Below are 12438 nucleotides of genomic sequence, written 5' to 3' on the forward strand. Positions count from 1 at the left end.
TTGATTTGCTTATGTGTTAATTAAACCTAGAAGCATTATGTTGAAATTGGTCGAATTAGCTTCGGTTCATAACCAAATAAACTGAACAAATCAAAAACAGAACTGATACCATTACTTTATGTAGTTAGTATCGGCGATATATCGTTAGGATATTGGTGAGATATTGGTTATCGGTTCCCAAGCAAAATGTTGTACTGAACTATAGATATTATCGGTGATATTGACTAATATATGACTGACATTGACCGAAATTTTATGAATATTTTGGTTGATGTGGATTTGGAGGAAGATTTCATGGCTTGCAATTAGATCATGCTTCAAATATTTGCACTCTCGAGTTTTGACTTTTGATATTACTTTTTAAGTTTATATATGTTTACGTTTTTATACATGTATATATATATATATATTTTTATTCATGTATATATATAAATTTTGCATGATATTAAAATTTTCGATATCCCACCCGATGACCGATAAATGATAACTCAAATATTGGTCCTTGACCGATATTTGATTGTTACTGCATTACCTGCATAGCTATTACTCATAATTCTCTTTTGTTCTTCAGTGGATTAGGTTTTCAATCGAAAGCAATGGAAGATGTATGTGAGGGGAAAGATTTCTCGTTCCCAAAACAAGAGGAAACAGTCTTGCAATGGTGGACTGAAGTCAAAGCCTTCGAAACGCAGCTCGAGAAAACCAAACACTTACCGGAATACATCTTCTACGACGGGCCTCCGTTCGCCACTGGCCTCCCGCACTATGGACACATCTTAGCCGGAACCATTAAGGATATTGTTACACGGTACCAAACCATGACGGGTCACCACGTTACTCGTCGGTTTGGGTGGGACTGTCACGGGTTACCCGTGGAACATGAGATTGATGTGAAATTAGGAATTAAGAGTAGAGAGGATGTGTTGAGGATGGGGATTGGTAATTATAATGAGGAGTGTAGGAGTATTGTTACTCGGTTATGTCGGCGAGTGGGAGAAGGTGATTACGAGGACCGGGCGGTGGATCGATTTTAAGAATGATTATAAAACTATGGATTTGAAGTTTATGGAGAGTGTTTGGTGGGTGTTTTTGCAGTTGTTTGAGAAGAATCTTGTTTACAGAGGGTTTAAGGTTAGTAATTTATAGGTGCATTTGGTTGTGTCTTGATCAGTGTTGTAGAACTCGTTAGACGCTAGTCGGGTGGTGGGGTACCGACAATTATGAAGAATTACGTATAAAATTACTTATAAACACTTTAAAGTTTGCAACTTTGCGTAGTATATTTTAAACATAAACAACTAAATGTAAACATAACGAATCAATGAGAAAGACCAGTAACTGTGGTTAACAGGTTAAAACCAAGGTCCGATTGCTTTTTAAATGTAAAATTAAAAAAATTTATTTGAGTCAGACTTGGGAATTGGGATTAGTTACACTGATTAGCTGAAAATAAATTGGTAACCTGCCGACTAGCGATTAATCATGATTTTTATAATACTGGTATTGATGATGTGCTTGAATGCATGTTTATGTGGTTTTATGTTTTGTTTGGCAGGTGATGCCATACAGTACTGGCTGCAAGACTCCACTGTCAAATTTTGAGGCTAATTCAAACTACAAGGTTTGTAATGTTACTGCTAAGATGTTGATGAACTATGAATATACAGTTATATTAAAGTTGATCAAAATGTTGATGGTGCTTTAGTCTAAATGAATTGTTTTATGAATAGGCCTGTAAACGAACCGAACGTTCATGAACTGTTCGGTGGGAAGTTCTTTATGCTTGTTTATCTACAAATGAACAAAAATGAACATTTTTCATTCATTTAATTAGATGAGCGAACACAAACACACGTTTTGTTCACGCATTTATGTTCATGGACGTCCGTTTATTTCGTTCATGAACATTCGTTTAATGTTTGTTTAATAACTACGTAAGTAGTTTGGTCAATTATGTTCTTTTGCGATCGTTTGATGTTTGTTCTACTATGTCTGTTTGACTTAAGTTTGTTTTTGCTTGTTCGTGAACCGTTCATTTAGGTTTTAAACGAATGAATGAACATGAGCGGACATGAACATGCCGGTTTTCTTAATGAACGGACATGAACACAAAAAAATTTGTTTTGATTATATGCTCATGCTTGTGTTCAGTTAAAGTAAATGATCGAACACAAGCATGCCCCTATTCATGTTCTTTTGGCCCGTTTACAGGTCTATTTGTGAATGTATATAAACATGTCACCTATTTTTGAGCAGGAAGTGCCAGATCCTGAGATAATGGTGACTTTTCCGGTTCTTGATGATCAAGATGGTGCTTCATTTGTTGCATGGACAACCACACCATGGACACTTCCTAGTAATCTTGCACTTTGTGTTAACTCAAATCTCGTGTATGTTAAGGTTAGTTGCTTATTATGTTTTAGTCAAGCTATATGTTTTTTAGTGCATACATTCTTCAAGATTTCTAGTCATATTAATGCGTTAATTGTTGATAAATCAGGTGAAGAGCAAATCAAATGGAAAAATTTATATCATTGCTGAATCTCGATTATCTGAGCTTCCGGTAGAAAAGGCCAAAAAAGGAACACCTAATGGAGGTGTGGATGAAAAGGCAAAGGGCGCAAGTGGAAAATCTAAAAGTTCTGTGGTTGCTTATGAAGTTTTGGATAAATTTCCCGGATCTTCACTCGTGGGCAAAAAGTGCGTTTTTATGCTGATTGTACTTGATTTTTTTTTTGTTTAATGTTGGTAAATTTCTCAAGTTTTGTAAAACATTGTATTGCAGGTATGTGCCATTATTTGATTACTTTAGGGACTTTTCAGAAACAGCTTTCAGAGTTGTTGCAGATGATTATGTAACTTCAGATAGTGGAACTGGAATTGTTCATTGTGCTCCTGCATTTGGTGAAGACGATTATCGTGTTTGTATTGAAAATAAAATAATTAATAAGGTGTGACAAGCATGTTAATTACATATAGTTCCTTTTTCTTACTAGTGTATACTGAAAATTTGGCTTTTTCTAGGGAGAAAATCTAGTTATGCCAGTCGATGATGATGGCTGCTTTACAGAAAGAGTTTCTGATTTCAGTGGTCGCTATGTCAAAGAGGCCGATAAAGATATTATTCAAGCTGTGAAGGCAAGAATTATTGAATTTTGTATAATATAAGTTGTTGCAAGATATTGATTTATTATTTATTTTTTGTTCAGGAAAAGGGCAGGCTGGTGAAGACTGGAAGCTTTACTCATTCATATCCATTTTGCTGGAGATCTGATACTCCTCTCATCTACAGAGCCGTTCCCAGCTGGTATGTGTTTAAATTATTATTTCTTTTAGATTTTCCTAATCTGTAATTTGTTATAATTCTTTGTGTTCCGTTTAAGGTTTGTTGCAGTAGAGAAGTTGAAAGATCAGTTGCTGGAGAACAATGAGAAAACACAATGGGTTCCAGCTTTTGTAAAGGTTACCTTTTTTCTAAACATATCTTCTCTTAATACTAACACTATAAATTTGAAAGATCATGTACAGATAATATATATTATCTGTCCTTGCTTTTGTATAAAATTCCAGGAAAAACGGTTTCACAACTGGCTAGGAAACGCAAGAGATTGGGCCATTAGTCGAAGTAGGTTTTGGGGAACTCCTCTTCCTATTTGGATCAGTAAGGATGGCGTGGATATTGTAGTTATCAGTTCTGTTGAAGAACTTGAAAGACGTTCAGGACAAAAGGTTAATTGTTGACTTTTCTTAGTAAACCTTACACTTTGAGTCAATTCTGTTTTCTGGTAATTAATATTAATAATATCAAACTTGTGCCCAGGTTACTGACTTGCATCGCCATAAAATTGATCACATCACAATTCCCAGCCCTCGTGGCCCAGAGTTTGGAGAGCTTCACCGTGTAGAAGATGTAAGCCAATTATTTAATGACCTCTCTTTTAACCATTTTGTTCTGTTACAGATTAATTATTTTAATTGTTTGTAATTTTAGGTATTTGACTGCTGGTTTGAGAGTGGGTCCATGCCATATGCATATATTCACTACCCGTTTGAAAATAAAGAATACTTTAACCAGAACTTTCCTGGACATTTTGTTGCTGAGGGTTTAGATCAAACTCGCGGATGGTTTTACACTCTCATGGTCCTCTCTACTGCATTGTTTGGGAAGCCTGCATTTAGGAATCTCATTTGCAATGGTCTTGTACTGGCTGAAGATGGTAAAAAGATGAGTAAAAGATTAAAGAATTATCCTTCTCCGATGGAAGTCATTGATGATTATGGTGCTGTAAGTGCTCAAATCTGAAACACGTTAAAAGGAATTTGTATTTTACAACAGAAACTTATGTTGTTTTTATCTTTAAAGTTTTTTATCTAAATGTGCTGTCTTGTTAATTTTTTCAGGATGCACTGCGATTGTACATTATCAACTCTCCAGTTGTACGTGCAGAGCCTTTACGTTTCAAAAAGGATGGAGTTTATGGTGTTGTGAGTAGTTTTTATTAGCTTATTGTTAATATTCTCTTTTTTCTATTTGTTTTTGTTCTTTTACTAATCTGAAAGCTGACAACTTGTGCAGGTGAAAGATGTGTTTTTACCATGGTATAACGCGTATAGATTTTTGGTTCAAAACGCAAAGAGGCTTGAGGTGGATGGACTTGAACCGTTTGTCCCCCTTGATCGTGCCACTATTATTAACTCAGCTAATGTGCTCGACCAATGGATCAACTCAGCCACTCAGAGTCTGGTTCATTTTGTTAGACAGGAAATGGATGCTTATCGACTTTATACGGTATGTTTGTTATCTAGGTTTTTTGTTTATATGGTCATTCAATTCATGCCTTCTTAATAATCGATAATTACATTTGCAGGTGGTTCCTTATCTCTTGAAGTTTATTGATAATTTAACTAACATTTACGTACGGTTCAATCGAAAAAGACTAAAAGGTCGTACCGGAGAACAGGACTGCAGAACTGCACTTTCCACTCTATACCATGTATTGATTTCTTATATTTATTTAAATAACATCACTTTTCTTTTTTAAATTGGATTTGTGTTTAGTTTTGATTTTTTGACAATGGTCTGTAGGTGCTTTTAACTTGTTGTAAAGCAATGGCTCCATTCACACCGTTTTTCACCGAGGTCCTTTATAAAAACTTGAGAAAAGTATCCAACGGATCAGAGGAAAGCATTCACTTTTGCAGTTTTCCTGAAGTAGAAGGAAAAGTAAGTGGTTTTATTTGACAAAAAAATTGTTCTTAGTCTTCATATATTTGTGAAATATCTAGACGAATAATAATTTTGTGTTTCAGGGTGGTGATCGTATTGAACAAAGTGTTAGCAGAATGATGACAATCATCGATCTTGCACGTAATATTCGCGAGCGCCACAACAAACCTTTGAAAACTCCACTCAGGTAATAAAAAGTTACTAGAGGCTATTTAGAACCCTTTAGTTATGGGTTGCCAGGGTTGGTTAACTAGATAAAACAGTTAGCTAAATTAGGAAACGTCAAAGCGACTGAACGGTCAAATTTAGTTATTTTATTAAGATAATATTTATTATCATGTATGGCACTATTATCTTTAGTATTTAATATGTAAATTAACAAATTTGAGCACGTTGAACAAAGGGTCAATCCAACCCGACCTATTTTTCTCATGACCCAAATTGCCTAATCGCACATGTTTACAGGGAGATGATTGTTGTACATCCAGATGCTGAGTTTCTTGATGACATTGGTGGCAAACTAAAAGAGGTCAAAACTGATAACATTTGTATAATATCTATTTTGCATCACTATTAATTATGACCGTTATCATCTTTGCATTACATTTTTATTCATTATAATTGTTTTGTTTGCTTTTCATCACAGTTCGTGTTAGAAGAGCTTAATGTTAAATCCGTTGTGCCATGCAATGATCCCTTGAAGTATGCTTCGTTACGTGCTGAACCTGATTTTAGGTACTATAAAGCTCCTCTCTTTTAATCGTTTTTTTTAATTTTATTTTAATTACTAATCATGAAATAAACTCTCATTTACTGAATTTAATTTAATGTATCAGCGTGTTGGGTAAAAGACTTGGAAAATCAATGAGAGTAGTTGCAGATGCAGTGAAGGCAATGTCACAAGAAGACATTTTATCTTTTGAAAAATCAGGAGAAATCACTATTGCTACTCACTGCTTAAAGCTCACTGATATCAAGGTAACTGATCGGTTCCATTTTCTAAGAACCTTTTTACTTTCAAAATGAAATTTATATTTATTTAACATTTATGATTAATTTGTAGATTGTGCGTGGATTTAAACGTCCTGATGGGGTGACAGAAGAGCAAATGGACGCAGCTAGTGACGGTAAAGAAACTGGCAATTTTATGACATTATGTTTTTATAATTATTAATATTCCTTTGTGTAACCATCACTATTTCTTAATCATTTAGGTGATGTTCTGGTTATCATTGACTTGCAACGTGATGATTCATTGGTTGAAGCTGGATTTGCACGTGAGGTATCAATATACCGCCCCCTGTTTTATATTAGAAATACAACATTTTTGCGTTTCGGGATGTCACGTGAAACATTAAAATTATACTTCTTTATAGGTGGTTAACCGAATTCAAAAGTTGAGGAAAAAATCCGCACTTGAACCCACTGATGCAGTGGAGGTCTACTTTAAATCATTGGACGAAGATGCATCCGTTTCTGCAGAAATGTTAAAATCCCAGGTAATTCTTGAATCCACCAACATGTGCTTTTTTTAAGAAACAATTCAGATTTTTATTGTGATAGCGTAGTTTTTTAGTTAACGTTTAATAACATCCTAATTTTGTTTACAGGAAGCATACATCAAGGAGTCACTTGGCTCTTCTCTACTCCAGTTTAACATGTTACCAGAACATGCTGTAAGATCTCTAAATTACAAGCTATATGTGTTGCTAAAAGTTTTTTATTTATTTCTGTTAGAATTTTCTTAATGTCCTTATTTGTTTTCCAAATTTGTAGGTTATCATTGCTGAAGAGACCTACAAGAACATTTCAAATTTCGACTTTCAGATTACTTTGTCAAGAGCAGCACTAGTATTTAACGAGAAAGCAATTATTGACTTATATACAGGTCAACTCTTGCCCGTCTAGCTAGATTATAATTATGCATCTGTCGCCTTTTCTGAAAACATTTGTTTTTTGGACCAGGGAATACGAAGCATGCACAGGCACTACAAGTATATCTCTTGTCTAGGGACCACAGCAATCTAAAGTCAGAGTTTCAGCAGGGAAACGGGAAGGTATGTGTTCACAAACACGGTTATTTAGTTACTTATAGTTTATTATTTTCTAATGAATTTGACACTTGTTGGCTTGCAGATTACAGTGAGCTGCATTGAAAACCAGCCTGCTGCTGATGTGGTCTTGGGAAAGCACGTGCACTTGACCGTTGGTGACTATTTTGCAAGCACAAAAGCTCTGTGATAAACTTTTTAATACATTTTTTTGCCATTTAAAAGTTTGTTTAAGTAAACTTCACAGATAATCGTTGTATTGTCGTGACTAAGAAGAAGACCGTGTTAAATTTTAGCCGAAAACAAGGAAAACATTGAAACCTATCTGTGGTATATTTGTTGTTTGGCTCAGTTTTGCTCAGTATTTGATTTTTTTTCTGCATCTTTGGTATATTTGTTTAGGATGACAGTGGGACCCAACTGGGCCCGGGCTTGGTCCCGGATCACTTTAGCATGTTGTCTTAAAACAACCTGGTTATGGTTAGGACCAGTCTTTGCTGAAAACCAGGACCAGTCTAGGTTTTAGACAGACTACATTATCTACATTTTTGTATTAATGGTTTATCCTTTTGGTTGCATTTTTAGTGTTGTCTATTTACATTGATATAGTTTGTTTGTACAATGTTTTATTTGTTCAAATTCAAGTGGTAAACTACTAAAGTAACATGGATTCCTTTTGGATTATTACTGTCAACTTATCATTGTTCTTATTGTCATATTTTCAAGGCACATGCTTACTTTTGCCCTACAATTTCTAACCAATCATATATAGGTCCCTCATATAGAGAGATTGCAATTCTGATCCACTTATGTTTTATTTTTTATAGGTCAACTATTAACTATTTGGGTATTGGGTATTGATTATTGAAGTGTTTGTGAATTCGTCTAGTTTGTACTTAAGAGCATCCACAACGGTGGTTTGTAATCTTGTCCGGATCTGAGTTGAAGGTAATGTGGAAGTGGGGTTAGTGAGAGAGAACAGAGAGATTGAGGTAAGTCGGTAGTTTGGACAGGAGGCAGACGAGTTGTGAGGGGAAGAAGGAAAGAGAAGAGGGAAATGGAGGGAAATAAAGGCGCGAAAGCTGAGGTGGTGGTCCGGCTTTGTCCACCGTTGTGAATGCTCTAAATCGACAGGGAAGAGAATGTGGTATTAATGTATTATGCACCAATTATATGTTTGTCATGTGACAATGTGACATGTTACCCAAATGAAGGCTTGAAAGAATGTGGTTATGAGGTCAAATCATTAAGAAAAGGTGACCAATAACACAATATTTAAAGTAACCAATAATACATAAGAGAGGCCAAAATATACTATAAAATACTACTAGTAAATGACAGGTACAAAGTTAGTTATACAAAACAATATCAATAATTCATTATAAACTAATATGTTAATATTGATTAAGCCTTGGAAGTACCCACATTCTCATTACATTACCTCTTACTAAGAAAGCTAACAACTTGAAATATAACTTTCACTTTCATTTGACACGGATTGTAACAACTTGAAACTATAAATAGCTTATAGCTCATCTTTCACGACGCTAGCTTCCAATAAGATTGCAATGTATAAACTTGACAACGACTGCACAATCAGCATTAGATCTCTCATCGTCTTTAGTGCAATCGTAAAACATATACAACAATACTTCACACCCATCGCATCCCAAGAATGCCACTCATCATAAAATAAAATGTCTTCAATGATTGCGGTAGTATATTGTTCAATGATACAAAATTCGAATGGACAATCTAGCAAAACTGGTGTGAGATTTTGAGTATAGTAAACGAACCAAACGTTCATACAACTGGTCAAGGCTATTTGACGGGAATGTGGTTTATACCCTATTACATGAATACATGTGAAAAATGTTGCGTGATCATGTTCGTTCGCTTAATAATGTTTGATAATCTTTTTGTTATGTTGATTGGTTAGGTTTGTTTATGTTTGCTAGTATATATACTAAAAAGTATATACTTTTAATAAATTATTTAATTCAATATGAATAAATAAAAAATGTTCATAAGGTTATCTTTTAGTTGTTTATGTCAGAAATATTAATTTTAGAGGGTAGATTCATTTTGTTTGATCAGAGAAACCTGTGATAGCTTTTGAGGCTCAAATTTTAAGACCCCATGTGTCGTTCTCCTCTCACACCCTAAAGATGACCATATTAAAATATCTTGAATTGTTTTGGTATGTCTTGTCTTTGTTGTTTATGTTGAGTTGTTTGATCATTAAGATGTGCATTTGTGTTACATGCTCGTTTTACGAGTTACGAGAGACTCGTGTAGCGTCTTTGAGTTTATAAGAAGCAATCACTCCGTTCTGTGTATGACTAATTTCACTCGTTATTCTGTCTTGGACTAATCATGAAAGTGGCTTCAACTCCTAAATAATGGGATGCCGAGTACTTTATACACATTCGGTATATATTTTTCCATAACCGTCAAGGCATTCCAAAATATGAATAAGACTGACCAAAAACTCATACGTTAATGCACATTTTTAGGAGGGTGTCACATTTAGTCTAGTTTACATTTGGTCTACCAAATAAACACCATAATTACACATACAATGATAATCTAATTGTTCACCATAGTTCTAAACCAATTGCCATAACCATTAGTCACAAAATATCATACGAATTGAAGTCGAAACTTACACTTCTAACAAAACCAACTTTCTCAACCTCCGTTTTTTCCCAAGTTAACCCCTAAATGAAACACAAGTGGCTCTCTAGTGTTCGATTACTATCAATGTTTGGATAACTGAACCGACCGATTGTCTTACTAGTCCACTTGTCAGACCGATTTCAAAGACAAAATAATTTGTTAAATAACATATAAATATATATCTAATTTAACTCTACTAAATTTTTTTATGTGAATTTACAATGTTAACAAAATATGTAAGAATGTAATAAATAGAATTTGGAGTATGAAGTAGTAAATGAATTAGTCTAAAGAATCTCAAATAAAAATAAGTAAAAATTATTCTAAATAAAATGCAATGCATAGTCACTTGAAATCAATTTCAAATACCAAATCACTCAAAAAGCTTAACTTTGTTGAATCTAAAGATGTAAAATATCATTATTATATGAAAATAAGGTATATTAATTATAGTTTTTTCAAGGTCCTAGGTTCGAATCCTACAAGGGGGTTTTCTCAAGATTTATTGGGTTTCCTCCTGAATTGGTGGTTAGGCATTATTGCCTAGTGGAGATGGATATGATCGCGTGGTTCTGCTGGTGACACGATGATACTCCAATGGTCCGTGAGTGATCCTAATTTGCCGTTCAAAAAAAAAATATTAATTATAGTTTTAAAGACTATATCTAAACTGTTATATATTAGCTAGGTAAATGATATTAAAATGATTGAAAAATAATTATGGAATTCAGATATATAAATGGCATTGGGCCGTTAGGCGTTAATGATATACTTGGAATGTGCCCTCATTGATCACAAGTCGTCAACATCTTTCCAAAATTCTTCACGGGCAAAAGATGAGATTGTTTTTTGTCGTATACATTTATTTGTCAGATGTGGCACATGCAATAATATGCTTCATAATTTTGTCGTCATTATGACATCATAATTATACTTATGTTTCATTCTTAAGTGGTATTTAAATATATTTTAAGTTACGCAAATTGGATTTTGATAATCTCAACTAAATGTTATTTGCTGATAATAATTTCAACTAAGTTTATTCCTGCTGGTGCTCCCAAGTTCTATAAATTGGCTCTCAGTGGTCATTCGTTAAACTTAACGTCGTTAAGTTTTTATCGAAATTCAAACTGATTTTAGTGCTTTTGGTTGGAAAGAGCTACGGGTGGTTGATGTAAAACTTAGCTCGAAACGATACTCCAAACAGCTTAATTAATACTTCAAATCGGGTGTTTGAACTTTCAATTAACAAAAATTAAGTCGCTTGGAGCATTGTTTCGAGCTAAGTTTTACATCAATACGTTCGTATCATCCATCTGACCAGAAACCCTTAAATTCATTTTGAAACTCATTAAAAAAAACTTAACGCCGTTAATTATATTAACTGGAGACCACTGAGAACCAGTTTTTTAAATTTAGGACCACTAGTATGAATAAACTCCGTTAGAATTATTGTTGGCCAACATCATTTAGTTGTGATTATTAAAATTCAATTCGTCTTTAAGTTAAACAAGCTAGGGTTTGAGCTTACCCCGAACTTGTAGGGCTCCGGGATTAGAAGGTTGATGATAATATCCTTAAGTGTTGAAAAACAACGAAGTTTCGAACCTTAATGATAGACAACACAATAACCAGTAGTGATATGCATACCATTAGGCAATAATAACTTTATATACAAAAGAAGTAAATGGCATGAATCAAACAAAATAACAAATTCACAAATGATTAGTGTATCAAATTTGATTAATACTTTATAGTTTCTATTTGTTGGAGAAATTCCAAGCAACCATAAACTAGTCATTGTCACTTAATAAAGATTAATTTTTGTTAGCTTCCTTTAAATTATTATATAAGTCCTTATTGTTTGCACATTTTGTATGTATTTACAATCTATACAATTTAATAAATAAAACTTTACTTGTGACACGTGTCCTCTAATTAGCCACCTCTTTCTCTCAAAATCCCGCCTCTCACCACACTCCTTTCATAACCCTAATCTACAACCACAATCACTCCCAAACCTCTCCTGTGCCAATCTATATCTTCTCTTCAGAAAATCTTTCGTAATGTTTCAATCCATCAAATCCCATTCTCAAAATCACGGGCGACCGAAACTTCCAATTTCATCTCCATCGCTGCTGTCAAACTACAGCTTCCACGCCGTCGATGACTTTTCAAACGAAATCAAACCCTAATCGATCTGTAATCAGTATATCTAAATCCTCTCAATGCCAACAACCCTCATCAAAACTTAGGGCGGAGTCACCAACAATTGATTTCTCTCACATGATACCTCTCTTTCTGTTAGTTTTTTATGTCTTTTGAAATTTCATTTAATTCAACTACTTTGTGAATTAGGGATTCGATTTTTATATGTTTCCGTTATATGATATCTGCAGTTCCAAATATGATGCATTTTAACTCTAAACCTGATGTGAACAGGGGATACAAGGTACTCAGCCATCTTGATTAGTGTGATTA

At 34.2% G+C, this 12438-nt stretch overlaps 1 protein-coding gene and 1 pseudogene across 1 annotated transcript; both read left to right on the plus strand.

The window, feature by feature from the left end:
- The first annotated feature begins 596 nt into the window (after positions 1-596).
- Positions 597-1034, plus strand: LOC143552472 (isoleucine--tRNA ligase, cytoplasmic pseudogene; annotated as a pseudogene).
- LOC143552478 (isoleucine--tRNA ligase, cytoplasmic-like) lies at positions 964-7543 on the plus strand. Its single transcript, XM_077042688.1, has 26 exons — positions 964-1131; positions 1556-1621; positions 2257-2400; positions 2501-2700; positions 2786-2951; positions 3025-3138; positions 3210-3307; positions 3384-3462; positions 3571-3729; positions 3821-3910; positions 3992-4285; positions 4402-4485; positions 4577-4789; positions 4869-4994; positions 5087-5224; positions 5311-5414; positions 5693-5756; positions 5874-5962; positions 6064-6205; positions 6291-6354; positions 6442-6509; positions 6604-6726; positions 6838-6903; positions 7004-7115; positions 7193-7284; positions 7364-7543. The coding sequence occupies exons 1-26, from the start codon at positions 1051-1053 to the stop codon at positions 7466-7468; spliced, it is 3081 nt and encodes a 1026-aa protein (XP_076898803.1). The 5' UTR covers positions 964-1050; the 3' UTR covers positions 7469-7543.
- The last annotated feature ends 4895 nt before the right edge of the window (positions 7544-12438 follow it).

This window comes from Bidens hawaiensis, unplaced genomic scaffold (genome assembly GCF_021521415.1).
Source record: "Bidens hawaiensis isolate Kalapana, Puna unplaced genomic scaffold, B.hawaiensis_p1.1 tig00016935_1, whole genome shotgun sequence".
Classification (NCBI taxonomy): Eukaryota; Viridiplantae; Streptophyta; class Magnoliopsida; order Asterales; family Asteraceae; genus Bidens; species Bidens hawaiensis.

Coding starts and splice junctions, on each gene's coding strand:
- LOC143552478 (XM_077042688.1), top strand. CDS start 1,051: ATGGATTTGAAGTTTATGGAGAGTGTTTGGTGGGTGTTTTTGCAGTTG. Junction 3,463..3,570: donor GGGTTCCAGCTTTTGTAAAG/GTTACCTTTTTT, acceptor ATAAAATTCCAG/GAAAAACGGTTTCACAACTG. Junction 6,510..6,603: donor AAGCTGGATTTGCACGTGAG/GTATCAATATAC, acceptor ACTTCTTTATAG/GTGGTTAACCGAATTCAAAA.